The following is an 18359-nucleotide window of genomic DNA, read 5'->3' as shown; positions in this document are numbered from 1 at the left end:
TGAGTGGCTCTCTTTCATCTTAGTGAGCGGCAAGATTCTCATAACCAAGATTGTCTCCCGGGCAGGGGTACCTACAATGTGTGGGAGGTGCTGACTGCACTGTGATTGGCTGCAGAGGGAGCGCATGGCTCTCCCCATCCATGCTGTGCGCAATCAGCCTGCACCTCCCTTCGTGTGCCCTGGCTTTATGTGAGTGTCACTCTAGTAACACTGGTAAGAAAAACCAGCAGAATCTGGCAATCCTGGTACAGGGGCAACAGTAACCAAAAAGTCTTGTGGGCCATGCGTAGGCCCCATCTCTGAAATGAAGCCAAGGAAAGATTAAATTGAGCATCAAGAAACGTGCTATTGGTAAAATCAGTTCAGTGATAGAATAACCTCCCAAGGGAAGCAGTAAAGACACACAGCACCTGAGTGATTTAAGACAGGACGAGACAAAGTGCTGGAGAACGTCCTCCAGGGAGCTCTGCAGCCCTGGAGCAAAGGCCCATCCGTTTATAACGTCACTGAATGCTTGGCTGTCGCTTTATCATTCCTAGAATGGGATATGTGGATAACTGGGATATCACAGTGATTATCTGAGTCCACAGGATACTGAGTAATAAGTTAGGACTGTTGACAAGTGGGTCAATGGTGCATACTTTAAAGTCACATAACATCAGCCTGCATTCTGAGCGAGGCCCAAAGACCCATCTTTTCTTTGTATCAGCCAGGGCTCTGCTTTGAGTGGTGCTGCGGAGAGGGCTGTGTTAGTAAAGTTACTCTTTACTGGTGGAAGAAGGGGGGGATGATTCCTAAGCTGTCTGTTAGACTGGAAGCTCTTTAGGGCAGGGCTTATGCCCATGTATGAGTCTGTTCAGTCCCTTGCTCAACATGGCTCTGAGCATCAGGGAGGCATTTGAGCATGACAACAATGAGTAATACGTTATATTGCATGTATCTGCGGATGGCGTGTAGTATAGAGTGATAGAACACTAGAACTGGAAGGGACCTCCAAAGATCATCAAGTTTCGCCTCCTGCCCTCATGGCACCATCAAGCACCATCTAGATCATCCCTGACAGGTGTCTGTCTAACCTGTTCTTGAATATCTCCAGGGAGGGAGATTCCACAACCTCCCTAGGCAATTATTCCAATATTTAACTACCCTGACAGGAAGTTTTTCCTAACGTCCAACCTAAACTTCCCTGGCTGCAATTTAAGCCCTTTGCTTCTTGTCCTATCCTCAGAGGCCAAGGAGAACAATTGGATCAATATGTGCTGCTGCTAATGAGTTGCACAAATAATGAAAAGATGGTCTGAGGAATGTGCAGCAGGAGAATAAGCAATTATTTCCCACTTATTTTTCCAAATGGAAAAAGGTCGTAGATAAATGAAACTCTGTCAGGTGCATGTGTTTCAAGACAATATTGCGACTAGAAAGACCTCAGACAGGGACAGCAGTCAGTAGTCATGAAAGAACTAATTAGACGCATGCAGTTTGGCCATACCACACAGAATTACATTTTTTCGGCTGAGTAAAAGTTTGTGACTTTCCCCGGATGGAGAACAGAGTTTCAAAGTAAAGTGTGGTCTGTACCACACTGTATCCAGTGTATTCCAATCCCTCGTATCCCTCCCCTTGCTCAACTGCACACACACACGGTGAGCTCCTGTGCGGGGAGGGGAAGCACTAATCTCTCTGAATGAGTTTATCTACCACATCAGTGCAACCCAGATGTGATCAGTAAGCCGGTAGGAGCTACAGGACTGTGTTCAAAAGCCAAACACCTTCTCAGGCCATGTTGAAGGGTTGGCTCTTGGTGTAATTGTATCCAGGATAGGCCCAGACATTACGTGGCTACCATTTATAATGGGTTGCCTGCCAAATATTAGCAGATATATAAAATTAAAAAAGCGAGGGCATAGATTACAGGGGACACTGTGCTATGTCTGATGATCTGGTGCAGCTGAGTTTAGTGCTTTCACATTCTTTGCCATTTGTGTGGAGATTGTTTTTAAAAAAAGTTTTCCTACATTTATTTCATTTTATTTCCTTTTAAAAATACAGAACTGGTCATCTAGTCACATTCTTTACAAGTAAGTGATAACAAAAATAGAAAGCAGAAATCCATGTGGGACTAACACTCTACCAAAGCCTGTCTTTTTTTTTCCACAAATATGTTTTCACAGACAATAATTAGCAGACAAACACACTGTTTGCAGTGGCACTGTATGGACTTAAAAGGTGGTTACAAAATCATCTAAATAAAGACTGCCATCCAAGGTGAAAGATTTATTTGTGTTTGGGGTTGTGCGTGCGCATGTGTGCCCCTGTGTTTGTGCAATCAGTTTGCTACTGTGCACCAAATCAAGAAAATGTGCTGAGACCTTTGTGTGGTTCTCTCTCACACAAACACACACACACACACATACACACACAGAGAAACGGAAATAGATTTCTGTGACAGCTGTCTTCTTTGTCTAAATCTTTCTCTATAAAAGAAAAAAAAAGATGTATAATTTTGGTTGGTTAAAGATTCTGCTCCATGAAGGAAAAAAAATCATAAAATCCATTGTTTTTGTTTCACCTTTTTCAGTCATTTCCTCATGAATAAATATTATCCATTAAAAACCTTTAAAAAGGTGCCGAGATACACAGTGTTATATTTCTGTTTCTTTATTGACCTTCTTGTTGCCATGATGGTTCTTTTTCTCTAGCCTCTAGAAACCTTTCTATGCTTCTTAGCCTGGAACAAGACTCTCTCGGGCGCGGGCACACCCCCCCTTTCTCCAACCCACCTCTTCCTCCCTCTCCTCATTCATTCTCCGGCCATGGCATGAATGCGAGTTTGAAGAAAGCTGCCTCGTTAGGTCTCCATTGCTAATTCTATGACGAAATGTCAGGTTGGTCCATCCAGGCACAATCTGCAGCAAGAAAGGAACATGGAGGCGTGGAGGGGGAGGGACGCCGGCATTCCAGCTGCTTCCTTCACGCGACACCTTCTTACAAGGCAGAGACCTTGACCACGTTGGTGGTGGCAATGTTCGTCGCGTGGTGGGGGGGGCTGCTCGGTGGGGGCCGGCTCTCTCCTTCTGGCGTCAGTGCCGGGGGGGTCGGGATACTGATGATGGCTGTCGTGAGCTGGGAGGGTTTGCAGTTCGGTCGCAGCCCGTCGTCGGATTTCATATTGAGACTGGAACGACTAGAAAACAAAAGGGATTTTTTTTTTAACAAGAGTCAGTAACAAAGGCCCCTGCTCTTCCACAGTGTTGCATGCCTCTGAAGGAAGGACACTGAAAACTAGCACTTCTACCAAAGCCTGACTTTCCCCCCTCCAGCCCTTGCAAATATGTTTTCTTGGACAATAATTAGCAGACAAATACGCTAATTATTCCTTCATTTTTTGAGGAATACAGGACCTGTCGAAAAAGGCTTTATTTTCGACAGATCCGTGTCTAGACTGCCGTTTTTTTCCAAAAAAGCTCCATTTCGAAAAAAAGGGGCAGCCATGTTTATGCTAATGAAGTGCAGGATATTTAAATTCCTGCTTCATTAGCAATTTCAACGTGCTTGATTTGCATCCCTCTGTTGACAGAGGGATGCAGTCTGGATATAGTCAGTGCCTCCTGGTTGGTTTGCAGCGTTGCCTGGGGACAGCTTCTTTCTTCTTTCAGACTCCTCAGGGTTTCTTGCACCTTCCTCTAGGCCAGGGCACTGGTGAAGATGAGATATGGGCTAGCTATTACTCCTGAGTAGGTTCAGAATGCCAGGTCCTGGATTTCTGTTAACGCCAGGCCTACTTAATCATCCCTCTGGTCAGTCAAATCGTAGTGGCTTCTCCCTTGAAGAACTTGGGGGTGTTTTTCAGCGGCTCTCAGCGCTGGGTACATGGACCTCCATGAACCTTCCAGCAAAGAGTTGGGTGCTGTGTGTCGCTGTTTCACCGCAATGAGCAGGTAAGGGGTTCAGTAAGATAAACATCCTTCCAGGTGGCCTTGTGTTAGCTGTAGGCTTTGTAATGCCTGCTATGGGGTGTGCAAGGTCTAATGTGCTGCGCAATGCTTGTGTTTCAAATGATTTAGGCCGTGTGTTTGTGTCTCTCCCATCTCAGTGTAGGGGCAGGGCACTCTGAGAAATGCGATAAGCTCTCCCTGGAGCGTGTCTCATCCCGAAATACAAAATAAAGCGGACCAATCAAAGCCACTTGAGGGGCAGGCTGCAGCAGAGGTCACTGGTGCGTCAAGTGTGATACACACAGGTGCGGGGTGGGAGCCTGCCTGTACAATAAAAGCCTCCCCCCCCAACAGTGGGGAGGTGACGGGTTTGTGAATGCAGCTACTGGGGGTGGCCAACTCTGCTTTCAGAAGCCGCCCTTCCTAAAACGAATGAAAGTTTGGGGCAGCTCAAGGGTGGATCTGGCACAAGACAGAGCTCTCCTTCCACTACTGCTGGAAGCCTTCTGCTACCTCAGACCCTAGGACAGCGATGTAAAACCCTGACCGATCAGCTAAACGATTAAACGTTAGTTTAACTGAACCTTTAACCGGTTAACTGACTAAGCAGGATGGGATGGGCTGGTGGCCCCGTGGGGGGGCCCAGCATGGCAGGCTGCAGGCAGGGGGCTGCTCCTAGTTAAGCAGTTCCCCCCCGTTCAAAGCCCTGCCCTAGGAAAGAAGATAAATCCTGCACAGAGTCACGGTGCCAGATCCTTAGTTGCTGTAAATCTGTACAAGTCTGCTGATTACAACAGGGCCATGTCCCTTGATACCAGATGAGAATTTGGCCTCGTATCCTGTGACTTTAGTTTGTTTTCTTCAGCAGCTATTGCACCTGATTCTGTTCTCGGTAGTGGTTGAAATCAGCTGTCATTCACTGGACCCAACAGGCTAGATGGTGTAAACCTGGTGCATGTGAGAGTCTAAAGCCTTAGGACCACAGGCTCAAACTCCAGCTCAGTTTTATTTTTCCTTTCAGAGCTTCCAGCCCTTTGTCTTTTCTACTTGTTTCCCCTGCACTACTGCTAAGGCTCTGGCAGCTTGGAATATTCCTATTAGATCAGCATCAGTTGCGGCCTATAATTAATTACCAAAGGAAAATGATAGGTCTGTTTTCCCTGCATCTGCATAGCTGCAGGAGTCTGCTGCTACCAGCCGAACAGGTTTTCTTGAAATATAATATAAAGGGCTCCCCGTTGGAAAGTCACCACTGTTATTGACTCACCGAGAGGTCTCAGGGTACTTCTGTGGGACAACATAAGAACAGCCAGACTGAGTCAGACCAAAGGTCCACCTAGTCCAGTGTCCTGTCTGCCACAGTGATGCCAGGTGCCCCAGAGGGAGTGAACAGAGCAGGAAATCATCAAGCGATCCCTCTCATCACCCATTCCCAGCCTCTGACAAACAGAGGCCAGGGATACGCTCCCTGCCCATCCTGGCTAATAGCCATTGACGGATTGAATCTCCATGAATTTATCTAGCTCTTTCTTGAACCCTGTTAAAGTCCTGGCCTTCATGTAAGAAGGTGGGTGAGGCAATGGATTTTACTTGGACAACTTCTGTGGGTGAGAGGGACGTGCTTCCGAGCCACACTGAGCTTTGCTGCAGCCCCGGGGAAAGGTGCTCCCAGGAAGTGGGTCTGGCCCACGAAAGCTCATCACCTAATAAACCATCTTGTTAGTCTTTAAAGTGCTACATAGTCCTGCATTTTGTTTCAGCTACACCAGACTAACACGGCTACATTTCTATCACTATTCAAGATGGAACAGATTGTTTAGTGTCAGTCCTTAGCAGGTATTGTAAGAGACCCTTCGAGGTAGAGTGGCCCATTATAATGCCTCTGCAGTTATAGGGGAAAACGGGGGAGGAGTAGCTGAAGACTCAGCTGAAGAGACTAAGGTGGGATTTCCAAAACCTTAGAAATCTACACCCCATTTAAGGACAATTAAAAGAATCCCCAGTCCCTCCTTCTCATTACAACCTCTCCATGTGCTCCCCCCTCCCCCCATGACCAGCAGTTCACAACAGAGGGATGCAGATCTACATAACACCAGATAAGTAGGGACGCAGTTAACATTATTTAAGATAACCTTGTTGAAATTGGTTTTAGCAGCCACTGAAACAAACAGCAATCCATACTCTTCGGAGCTATTGTTTCAGGCTTGCTACAGATTCGGGCAGGTGCTGATGACACATGGGCAGTTTGCTCAAGGTTTTCTTTAAAACCATAAGAGCTAGCAACTTGCTTTTATTTTTAAATGGAAGATTGTAGGAAATGACGGAGAGGCCTCTCCCTTTCTCCAGTCGAAACCTGTTTTTCCACTAAGGGGGCACCCCCACACTTTAGGAAATCATAGAATCCTAGAACACTACAACTGGAAGAGAGGTCATCAAGTCCAGCCCTCTGCCCTCAGGACAGGGCCAAGCATTGTCTAGATCATTCCTGACAGGTGTCTGTCTAACCTGCTCTTAAATATCTCCAGAGGTGGAGATTCCACAGCCTCCCTGGGCAATTTATTCCAGTGCTTACCCACCCTGGGTATGTCTACACTACCCTCCTAATTCGAAATAGGAGGGTAATGTAGGCATACCGCAATTGCAAATGAAGCCCGGGATTTGAATTTCCCGGGCTTCATTTGCATAAAGCCGGCCGGCGCCATTTTTAAATGCCGGCAGTTCGAACCCCATGCCGCGCGGCACGGAGTAGCTAGTTCGGATTAGGCTTCCTAATCCGAACTAGCTGTACTCCTCATTCCACGAGTACAGCTCCTGAGTTGGCCTCAACTGGGATCCAAACTGGATGGAGAAGAGCTAGAGTTTGGGTCAGCTCCCTCTAGGCTGAGTCCAGAGTAGTTGCAGAAGGCAGCCAGGAGTCACCTCTCCAGGGACCCTATTGGAAGAATGGGAACTGCAATAGGCCCAGGTGGGACCCACTTCTCCTTGGCCAAGGGCATAGAAACTGCCCCAAACTCAGCTCAGACCTCACCCCTAGCGGGTTTGCACACTGCAGTCAGCCCCACTGTACCTTGTTGTAAGGGATGGCTGTTCGCTGCACTGGATGTGTATCGTGCTTAGCTCCTGCATGCTCCGCAGGCGAGTGGCCGGCACGTTGGAGTTGGGAAGGTGCGTCGTCTTCTTGTTGCGGCGAGAACAACAGGAGGTGGAGACGCCATGCTGGCTTGAGAGCGAGGGGCTGTGTGTGGAGGGGTAATTCTGCATGGAGCTGTCCATGCAGTTCTGCTCAAACAGCTGCTCATCTATGAACTCGTGGTTCTGGCAGGGGGAAAAAACAGCAGTGTCACTCTGGCTGGTCACGACCCATGTGGCCAAGACCACCTTGGGCGAGGCACGAGGGACAGGTCAGCCCCTCACAGGGGTGAGACACTCACTGCCCGTGGGTCTGAAATAGCTTGCACTGGACATGGCTCAGATTTTTAAAAAGTGCAAACAACAACAACAACAACAACAACAGGGAGAGAGATAACATCATCCCATTACTTAGTGCAACCGAGAGAGCTCATTTGCTCCCCTAACCCTAACCCCCCCACCACCACGCCACAACTCAGGGATCAGAGAAGCTGCAACAGATGCCTGAGAGGCTTGTCAGGACCACGTTTCAGAACCAGACCTAGTTTGGGCCTGATTTTTCACTTACACACCCGCGTCCCTGAAGGGACCCGTGGGAAGCCGGTGGAGTCTCACTGCTATAAAGTGGTGTGGAAAGGAAACCCTGGCTCACTGGCTCTGGGTTTGGGAATAAGGCCGTGGCTTGTACTCTTTGTGTCAGTGGGACCAGCCCATCATTCAGCTGGAAAGTTAGGTGGAGTGTGCTGGTTTAGATGATTCTTCAAGGTATGGCACCCATCCGGTTCTGGGCTGGCAGCTGGGTTATTTGTGGCAGAAGTAAAGGTGTTAAGGGGGAGGCAGAAAGGGGAGGGAAATGGTGATAAAGGGTCACCTAGAACTGCAAATTTGGGTAGCCTAGAGCTTCAGAGTTGCACGGAAAACTTCAGTGCCTCTTGCACCAATGAGTAGAGAACAGGGTAGGGAAGAGCCAAAGAATATACATGTACATAAACATTCCCAGATGCCCAATATACAAATGTAACTTTTTACTTCTCAGAACTGGAAAGGAAGGAGGAGAGGAGGGGGGCTGGAGATAAGGCAACCATCTATTTTCATTGGAACAGATACCAAGTCTGACATCAAACAAAGGCAAAAATGAACCCCATGCACAAACTCCAGAGAACAGGACAAGAACAAGAAAGGAAGCAAACATTCTGGACGCGTCACAGAGAGCGTAGAAAACAGATTGATTTAAAAAAAGGAAATACCTTGATGGTGGAAGTTCGTACAGATAACAGGGGATCATCCACAAGATAGGACAATCCCTACAGGACAACATGCCAACAAAAGATAAAAACACGATTGATTTTCCATTCCTGCATTCCAATGTTTAGTCTCCGCATTCCATCCATTCAATCTCAGCATTCCATCTGGCACCCCAAGTTTCAATGGGCAACTGAGCCTTTCCCTTTACTAAACTGATTTGCTATATCAGTTTCTTTCTTTCTTTGGAAGATTGCATTTTAATTTTGTGTTCTCTTTCTAAAAGAGAGTGGACGTCCAAGGCACATGACAGCTATTCATTATTTCCTTTTATTTATTTATTGAGATACAGAAGCAGCAGATAAAACAAATTTTCGGGCCCTGAAATGGAGCTTGGCGATTGCATTGTGAGTGGCTCAGGGATTACACAATGGGACTGTGTTTTGGTTTTCCTTTGTGGAAATGCAGAAGGAAAGTTCTGGCTGAAGGACATGGCTCAACGAAGGCAAGCAGCCAGAGTAAGTATAGGATATGAATGTCAGTGCTCACATTAGGGATAGGGAATAGAGCTGACAAATCTTGTGTTAACACAACAAAGAATTTTTTTGTCATGCTTGTCGGAAGCATCTCAAGGTCACTTTGTCTTGTAACAAGCCAGATGTGTGGGCCATTCATAGCTGTTACATTGTAGGACTTTATTTTAGTGACAAATGCAGATACTGTGAAAATAATGAATGTCCTTTTAAGCTCCCCTTTTTTAGTTTAAGGAAAGGTGAATTGCCCTTTGAAACACGTTGGTAACCATGACACATGGATCATTCCTCATTCCATTCCTCCTGAAACTCTGAAACATTTCAAAATGACTCTTCAGTGTTTCGAATTCATAGGCTGCAGTTTCTGCAATTTGATGGTTTTGCATAATGTCTTAATAGATTAAGAATGCCAAGAAAGTACAGGAATTTCAACACAAAAATTGATTGAGCTGTTTTGACTAGCGCATCGAGAACCACAATCTAAACATGCTGCAACTGACTCCTTGAATGACAGCCTCTTTTTTGAAAACTTTGGTACTCCAGGTTAGCAGTGCTCACACTTCAAGAATTGAACAGCCACTTAATACTGAACAGAGCTAGAGAGAGAGAGAGAGGGAAAAAAACCTAAAAAATCCCAAACAAGTTAAAAAATAAAAAAAATAAAAATAAACCCACCTTAAATAAAATCCTGCTGGTGTTTGTATCATGATTCTAGAGGATCATATGGCTGTTGTGACAGAGTTTGTTCATCAATTCAGAGAGTCAGAGGTTCCATATGCAGATGAGACAATTATGATAATTTAGCCTCGCTCTCCTTTCCCTCCCCAACACAAGCCCTAGAACTTCCCCAGAATAATTCCTTTTGAACTAGAGAATATCTTTTTAAAAAATCCAATCTTCATTTAAATATTGCCGGTAATGAAGAATCCGGTATGTCACTTGGTAAATTATTCAAGTTGTTAATTATCTCCTCTGGTTCCCCATTACCCAACAAATAATGTATTCAAAATTAACAGTTTTCATTAATCAAACAGAGCTATGCATTTTTTGAAGACAGAATTTGTTTTTTGCTGTCATTCATCAAGCATATTATTTTCAAATAGTTATTTTCCCTGATCTGATCAGCTCTAAGCATGATACCCAGACATGCGATCACATTGCAGACAATCTAATCAGGGTTGCGGCAAGCTGAAAAATGGGGCAAAAATGCAGCAAATATTTTGTGGATTTTTTTCCCCTCCAATGTTCATCTAAATTGGCATGACATTTTTGGACCCAAAAATCAAAATTCAGAAAATTTTTAACAGCTGATGCAAATATCTGAATGCAAAGGCAGGACAGTTCACCTTACAAGTTTTGTGGCTTTTTTTCTGGATTCTAGTCAATGCAGTAGCTCCTCTATATTTCTGTTCCCCACCCTGCACAGCCATCTCGAACAAAATAAATTGGGGGTCAATATAGAAAAACTCAAGAAACAATTCCGCCCTGCATTCTCCTCTCTCTGCTGCTGCCCCTTTGACCCCATTGGCTGTTGTTATCATTCATTTTGGGCCAAACAGCTAATAGCAACTTACATCACAAGGTGTCTCACTGGAATCAGTGTGCAAAAAAGTGCGACTCCGAAGACAGAATATCGTCATCTGGCCTAAAGTTTGTCTAATGTAAGCCCCAGCTCTGCAATGAGTTTTAGATTTGCTGAACTTTACTCACTGACAGGCAGTGGAAATACCCACGGTGTGTAAAGTTAAGCATGTGTCTAAGACTTTGCAGGATCTGGACATTAGATGGTAGATACTTTGGAACGGGGATCTTACCTGTTTAAAATACTAGGCAACTTTATGGCACTTGGCAAATAGTAGCAATAATCACATGATATAAGCATATTTGAAATCATTTGAAGCTTGAGGGTACGTACAGAATTCTAAACAACTGAAGAGTCAGGCTGTGAAATAGCTGCTTGCAATGAAACATACAGTGTTATCAGAAACACAGGCAAGCTCATACTTATACTATACAATTAAATCAACAGCCACTGATATCATCACCGTAATGATTCGCTTCGTAATTCATCAGGATGAGTTTCAGAACCTGCGGGATTTAGTTGCTATAGGTATTTAACCAATGCGCTTCTTCCAAAGCGTCTTTGGAACCTACAGGGTGTTATTCTGGTAGGAACCACATTGTGAAAAAACTAAGGTTATGCGTGTAGGTCAGAAAGCAAAGGCATGGCTGATGGTAGTTGCAGATAAGATGTATCCCTTTCCTATTCAGGTTTCAACCCACTGGTGTCTTTCTAGGCAGGGCCATGATATATACAATATAAATAACATGTCCCTTTACCACAGATCACTTTTGAATATAGAGCTGGAAATGGATACGAGTTAAAGATCTGTTTGCAATTTTTCCAGGGACTTCTGCTTACAGAAACATTTGATAATTTAAAAAATAGCACTACCAAGGGTCTCATGCCAGCACCATGCATTGCATAAGTGAAACGTGGCTCCAGTGGAATCCACTTGACTGGTCCCCCTGATGAAGGGACTGGTCCTTTAAATGAGGCTTGTCAGGAAGGAAAGACATGAGTGGCATCACCAAACCATACTAAAAAGGCTCGGCTGCTCCCTTTAAATGGTTCAGTGGTTGTTTTCGCCAGCCTATTTGTGGCTGGGAATACACGTGGCTTGGAATTTGCTGTGATCAGCTTCCTCTTCCTGCCAGCAACCTGTTCCATCACTGGCGGTGGGTGGGAGCAATGGATTCAGAAACCCTGGTTAAAACCTACTCCCGCAAGTCCGTGTCTTGAGTCATTACAGGCCACTTCTCTGCTCCGCAGTGGCTGCTTGCATAAACGTATATAAACTAGCTTGAGTCCCTGGTGCCCGGCATTCTGGATTGTCATTTGCGCCAGTTGCAAAGTGAGTGCAAGGAGGCAGTGGTACCCGATCAAAAGGACAGTGGTTTGCACTCACTGTGCAGTGGTGTACAGAGCAATCCAGCCCTTTGCCCTTTTACACAGATTTAGCATTTTGCACAATGCTGATTTGTCAAGCAATTCACAAAAAGCAAGTGAATCTTTCCCTGGGTGGTCTAGTCCAGGAAACTTCTGAGATTCAGCACCCATCACTGTGCTGAATCTCAGATGTGAGTGACTTATTTGTATCCCCTCTGGGGGAGGGGGGAGTGTTTGTGAGTGCATGCACTGGGTCACAGGAGCAAAGCCATACTGTACCCTAGTCCTCTCCAAAGGAAGCTGGGATCCAGGAGCAAAGAATGGAGTCAGATTTTGAGGCCTATTGCTACTTACAGTTGTTTTTTCCAAGCAGTGCAGCAGGTGGTGATGTTGGCTTTCGATCAGCGAGGTGGGTTTGCTGACATGCTGCTCATCGTCAGTAGATCCCTAAACAGTCAGAGAAAGAAGAACCAGGCATGAAATCATGGGGAGAAAGAGAGGAATCCGCTCATACAAAACTCATAGAACAATTTTAAAAATAAAGGATGGGGGAAAGCTGACAGGTGGGGTGGAGCATGTGGTTCAGACAGAGACATCCCTTAGGGGAGGGTCTATTAATAGAGATTCTCTATGTCCTAATAAAGAGGAGAGGATGGAAGATGATAAAATATGGGTAGGGTCTGATGAGAAACAGTCAAATGAAAAAAAGCTGCCTTCAACTGAGTCACGTTACATCAGACAACTACAAAGTGACACGTTTTTAAAGGGTGTGCATACAAATGTGAGAAGTCTAAAGAATATGATGGGTGAACTAGAGCATTAAATGAGGCTATCGATTCAACGGACATCACAGAAACTTGGTGGAGTAAGGATAATCAAAGGGACACAGTCGTACTCGGGTACAAAAGGACAGAAGAGGTTGTGCTAGTGGGGGTGTGGCCGGGGTGTAATTGAGGGGGTCAGGTGGTACGGGGCTTTCTGATCCTGCCTCTTGGCGTGGGAATGGTACAAAACCCACAGAGAACTGATGTGAAACAGTGAGGACAAGCAGCAGGATAAACTGGCTCTGTGGGGCGTTAATGACGATACAGTCAGTAAGGGCCAGGAGTCCTGAAATCTAGTCCTAGCGCTAGAACCTCGCTGCTGGTGTGGGGAACCTCACAGGAGCAAGGCCTTTACTTGACAAGCAGCTTGGATAAAAGACACTGGAGAGGTGCAATTTATTATTATGAATCAATTGTCCCCGTTAGGAGAAGCGAAGTAGATTGTCTGGGGGAACGTGTAGCATTGGCACAAGAGGTTAGAGCAGAGGGAATTAGCAGCAGTCCCTTGGGAGAAAAAGCTCCATTTTCTGAAGGATTCCTGTGGGGTTGTGTCTGTTAATAATGGCGACTGAATTACCGATGGTTATTTGTGTTGCGATACTACCTGCGAGTCCCAGTCATGGCTCAGGGCCCCATGGGGCTAGGTGCTGTACAAACGCTGCCCCAAAGAGCTCACAGTCTAAGGCAGAAGCAGGCCTGATTTCCCTGGGCGAGTCTTTAGAGGCAGGCACTCCCAGCTGGGCCAGAATCATGCACAGATGAGCTGCGTTAGGCTCAGAGCCTTTAAAAGAGGATTGGCCGCTGTCAGACCTGACTAAAAGGTCTGTAGAAAGTAGGATAGGTGGGGTCAGACAGGTTTCTCACTGGGCTGAATTTGGGGGGCAAGCAAGTGTTAAGGATTCAAGCCACAGAAAAGAAAACTGACCTGAGATGATGATGTGGTTGTTGTTGGGGTGTGTGTGCATGTGCCCTTTTGACTTCACTAGAAACCTTTGCAATGAAAGAGGGACCCTGCAGGAGGAGTTTGACTTAACTGGGTCTCCTGAGAAGTTTTGTCCCAACAGCTGACAGCCTGGTCTCCAAAATCACGCTCAGGCAGCAGCAGGAATGCTATCTGCAAATTGCTCTGTCATCAGTTTCTTCGCTAAACCCCAAGCTGGATGAGGGTTTCATGCTGCTGATGAATGGTTTTTGGGGAGAGGCACAGGGAGCAGGTGTAAGGGAAAGCTTAAAGCCTGCCTTTGTAATGAGAAGGACTTTATCTTCTTCAAATAAATCCGAAGGAACCACAGTACAGTGTATGCATAATAACATTTTGATGAAGCTTCTTGTCTGTATTGACTAACCCAGATGCCACCCTTCTGAGAGAGATCACTATTATTATCTCCATGGGTCAACCGATGATATAAATGTACAGTGCCTTGCCCCATGGGTTAGTGGTAGCCAACTTCAGAGCGGGGATCAGGACTCTGATGCTCCTTTCTCCTACCTCTGTGTGTTGATAGTTAGACTATGCTGTTTTTAGCAGTGTTTGTCATGTTGTAAGGACTCTAGAGTTGGTTTGGATTGTGATAGGCACCATATAACCCATCAGCCAAACCCAAAGAGCTCGCAATCTAATCTTTTATTGTTCTTATACCCAATTCAATCCTTCAGTGCAAAGATATTAGATCAAAGTAACTATATAAAACCAGCAATTACTTAACTTCACTATTTGCATGAGATTATTGGCAGGTAAAGAAGGAAGATGTCAGAAAGTACTTGCTCAACATGGTAAATATCATGAAGAAAATCTGCTTTACCAGTGCTCTGGAGTCCCATGCAAATGGGCAGAGATTAACACACACACACACACACACACAACAGAGGAGTTCCAATAAGCACATTTCAGAGCACCGCAGTCAAAGTTTGTGTATTACAGCATGCAAGCCAGTGAATCTGCTATCTCTGTGGTCGTATACAAATGCTTGTTTCTTAAAAGATTGCGTGTATCACGCACTCTTCAGATCTGATTTTCAAATGGCTCCAGAAATGGAAAGAGAGGAGCTAAGAAGGGCCTAACTGGCAAATCTCTCTGCAGTTCCAAAACAAGGATTATGTCAATTTTTCCATTCCATAGTTGCAGTTTTAAGAACTATTTTGCTGAGCACTTTTTTCTTTAAATTCATTGACCCTGAAATCCACCCCAATTTCACAGCATGTTTTCAGTGATCATCCTCATTAATCTTTAGTGGCTAAAACTTTCAAAGACAATTAGACACATTAAAATGGCAATTAATTGTTTGCAAGTGGCCCCCTTAAGCTCCATAGATGTCTCAGCAGGAGGTGCCTAGCTACTCTGTGAGGCTGGAATCTGCAAGATAAAAGTTGACACATGCCTTGAATATCTGTTTCTGGCACCTAGCAGCAATATCCAAACGTTTAAAAAAACAAATGGTGGAATGGGATAAAAGCAGGATATCTTAACATAGGCATCTACCATCTGACTTCTTCTAGGGGTGTTAAAGGAATCAAATCAGTTATGATTAATTCCATGGATTTCTAGCACACCCAAAACAAAAAAATAGGACTATGTAGCACTTTAAAGACTAACAAGATGGTTTATCAGGTGATGAGCTTTCGTGGGCCAGACCCACTTCCTCAGATCAAATAGTGGAAGAAAATTGGCATGACCATATATACCAAAGGATACAATAAAAAAAATGAACACGTATAAAAAGGACAAATCAAATTTCAGAACAGAAGGGAGATGGGGGCGGGGAGGTAAATGTCTGTGAGCTAATGATATTAGAGGTGATAATTGGGGAAGCTATCTTTGTAATGGGTAAGGTAATTAATGTCTTTGTTCAGACCTAGGTGTAAAGTGTCAAATTTAAGCATGAATGACAGTTCAGAGGATTCTCTTTCAAGTCTGGTGTTAAAATGTCTTTGAAGCAGGATGCAGGTAATCAAGTTGCTGAGACAATGCCCTTTCTGGTTGAAATGGCAAGAAACTGTTTTTTCTTTGTGATCCTGTCTAATATCTGTTTTGTGGGCATTGATTCTTTGGCGAAGCGTCTGAGACATTTGTCCAATGTACATAGCAGACGGACGCTTTTGGCACATGATAGCATAAATTATATTTCTGGATGAGCAGGAATATGTATTCTTGATCTTATAACTGAATTGGTTAGGTCCAATAATGGTATCAGCAGAGTGAATATGTGGACAAAGCTGGTAACGAGGTTTGTTGCAAGGGAAGGTTCCAGGGTTGGTATTAGTGTGGTATGTCCTGTGGCTGTAGGTAAGAATCATCTTGAGATTAGGTGATTGTCCCAGCCAGGAGCAGCTGGCACCGAGTTCTGTTTGCACCCACACAAAGAAACTGTGGGTCTGTCTCCCAGAGCCTCTCGGAGTTTAGTATCCTGTTCCAGTATAGGTTGTAGTTTATTGATAATGTGTTGGACAGGTTTAAGTTGGGGGTTGTAGGTGATGACAAGTGGTGTTCTATTGTTGGTTTTCTTGGGTCTGTCTTGTAGTAGATGGTTTCTAGGTATTCGTCTGGCTCTTTCAATTTGTTTTTTTATTTCTCCAGGTGGGTAGTTGAGGTTTATAAATGCTTGGTAGAGATCCTGAAGTTTCTGGTCTCTGTCAGTGGGATTAGAGCACAGGACATTCCACACTAATACCAACTCTGGAACCTTCCCTTGCAACAAACCCCATTGCCAGCTTTGTCCACATATTCACTCTGCTGATACCATTATTGGACCTAACCAATTCAGTTATAAGATCAAGAACACATATTCCTGCTCATCCAGAAATATAATTTATGCAATCATGTGCCGAAAGTGTCTGTTTGCTATGTACGTCTCAGACACTCAGACACTTCGCCAAAGAATCAATGCCCACAAAACAGATATTAGACAGGATCACAAAGAAAAAACAGTTTCTTGCCATTTCAACCAGAAAGGCATTGTCTCAACGACTTGATTACCTGCATCCTGCTTCAAAGACATTTTAACACCAGACTTGAAAGAGAATCCTCTGAACTGTCATTCATGCTTAAATTTGACACTTTACACCTAGGTCTGAACAAAGACATTAATTACCTTACCCATTACAAAGATAGCTTCCCCAATTATCACCTCTAATATCATTAGCTCACAGACATTTACCTCCCTCCCTCATCTCCCTTCTGTTCTGAAATTTGATTTGTCCTTTTCATATGTGTTCATTTTTTTATTGTATCCTTTGATATATATGGTCATGCCAATTTTCTTTCACTATTTGATCTGAGGAAGTGGGTCTGGCCCACGAAAGCTCATCACCTGATAAACCATCTTGTTAGTCTTTAAAGTGCTACATAGTCCTGTTTTTTGTTTCAGCTACACCCAACTAACACGGCTAAATTTCTATCACTGTTCTAGCACACCTAAGTGACTCTTCTGTTACCCTCAATGTAAAACAAACAAACAAACAAACCTGCATCTTTGAATGTACCTGAAGTCACATCAAGAATTGACTTGGTATCTCTGAAAATCAGGCAAATTGCCTGTTGCTAAATGAAAAGCACCCCCATATATAATTATGGATGACTGACTAAACAAAGTTTATAGACTGTTTTGGAGACATTTATTTTAGGTAGGAGGCAATTTCCCGTTATTGCTTTGAAAATTGCTGTGCTTCATATCCAGAAGATCCGTTCAGAATTAGGCTAAAAAAAACCCATAACGGTTTAGGGTTTTCTTACTAATAGTAACACAAGTGAACTAACACATCAAAGAGGTCCTGGCCAAAGCCTGCAGAGTTCACTAGCTAAACCTCTTCTCGCTGAGATGGAGGAAAGGAATCAAAGCTGAAAAGGGCTTTGCATCTGAATATCTCCTGTGGAGCACACCTTCTGTGATAAAGCAAGTGCAGCCATATCAAGCTAAATCTCACTTAAAAGAAGAAAGGAACACAGTAATGGAACCAGTGGCTTTAGGTAACCCTAATCTCTCTGAGTACCAGAGGTGCTTTGTAGCAGGAAACTAGAAACAGAGAGATTTGCATGTTTTTTTTTGCAGAAAGCAGGGAAGGTTAGACAGTCAGGACATTTGTGTTAAAAAGCCATTTGGAACAGCAACATGAGAAAAAGTCACAAATGGGTAGTGAAACACATGACTTTGTGTCCCCTCCCTGCTGGCTGGAAGACGCTCACTGCTCTGTCTTCAGCAGGGAGTTGCTGCTGGTGCTGAGGGAGAAGTGCCCCTTCCCTAGCCAGGCAGCTCTGTGCACAAGTCCTGAGCCCTTGGCTAGGTGGGGCTTATTAAGCAGCTGCAGGTCTTTGCTGCCACGTAGTTTGGAGGGAACCTTGACAAGAACTAGAGGTCACCAAATGAAATTAATAGGTAGCCGGTTTAAAACAAACAAAAGGAAATATTTCTTCACACAGCACACAGTCAACCTGTGGAACTCCTTGCCAGAGGATGTTGTGAAGGCCAAGACAATAACATGGTTCAAAAAAGAGCTAGGTAAATTCATGGAGGATAGGTTCATCAATGCCTATTAGCCAGGATGGGCAGGAATAGTGTCCCTAGCCTCTGTTGGAAGCTGTGAATGAGTGACCGGGGAAGGATCACTTGATGATTCCTGTTCTGTTTATTCCCTCTGGGGCACCTGGCATTGGCCACTGTCAGCAGACAGGATAATGGGCTAGATGGACCTTTGATCTGACCCAGTACAGCCGTGCTTATATGAAAGGGCACAAAACCTGTCTATGCCGGGC

General features: G+C 44.6%; 1 protein-coding gene across 1 annotated transcript in view; it reads right to left on the bottom strand.

The window, feature by feature from the left end:
- Window positions 1-1901: 1901 nt before the first annotated feature.
- KCND3 (potassium voltage-gated channel subfamily D member 3) overlaps window positions 1902-18359 on the bottom strand; it is a 247524-nt gene continuing 231066 nt past the window's right edge. The window contains exons 5-8 of the mRNA XM_075910074.1: window positions 12144-12236; window positions 8312-8368; window positions 7003-7250; window positions 1902-3184 (exon numbers count right to left, since the gene is read on the bottom strand). Coding sequence (XP_075766189.1) covers window positions 2986-3184; window positions 7003-7250; window positions 8312-8368; window positions 12144-12236 — 597 coding nt within the window. The 3' untranslated portion in view covers window positions 1902-2985. The remainder of the gene's footprint in view (window positions 3185-7002; window positions 7251-8311; window positions 8369-12143; window positions 12237-18359) is intronic.

The sequence above is a fragment of the Pelodiscus sinensis genome, chromosome 27, assembly GCF_049634645.1.
Source record: "Pelodiscus sinensis isolate JC-2024 chromosome 27, ASM4963464v1, whole genome shotgun sequence".
Taxonomy (NCBI): domain Eukaryota; kingdom Metazoa; phylum Chordata; order Testudines; family Trionychidae; genus Pelodiscus; species Pelodiscus sinensis.
Note: the sequence above shows the minus strand (reverse complement) of the source record. Positions and strands in the feature narration are given on the sequence as shown.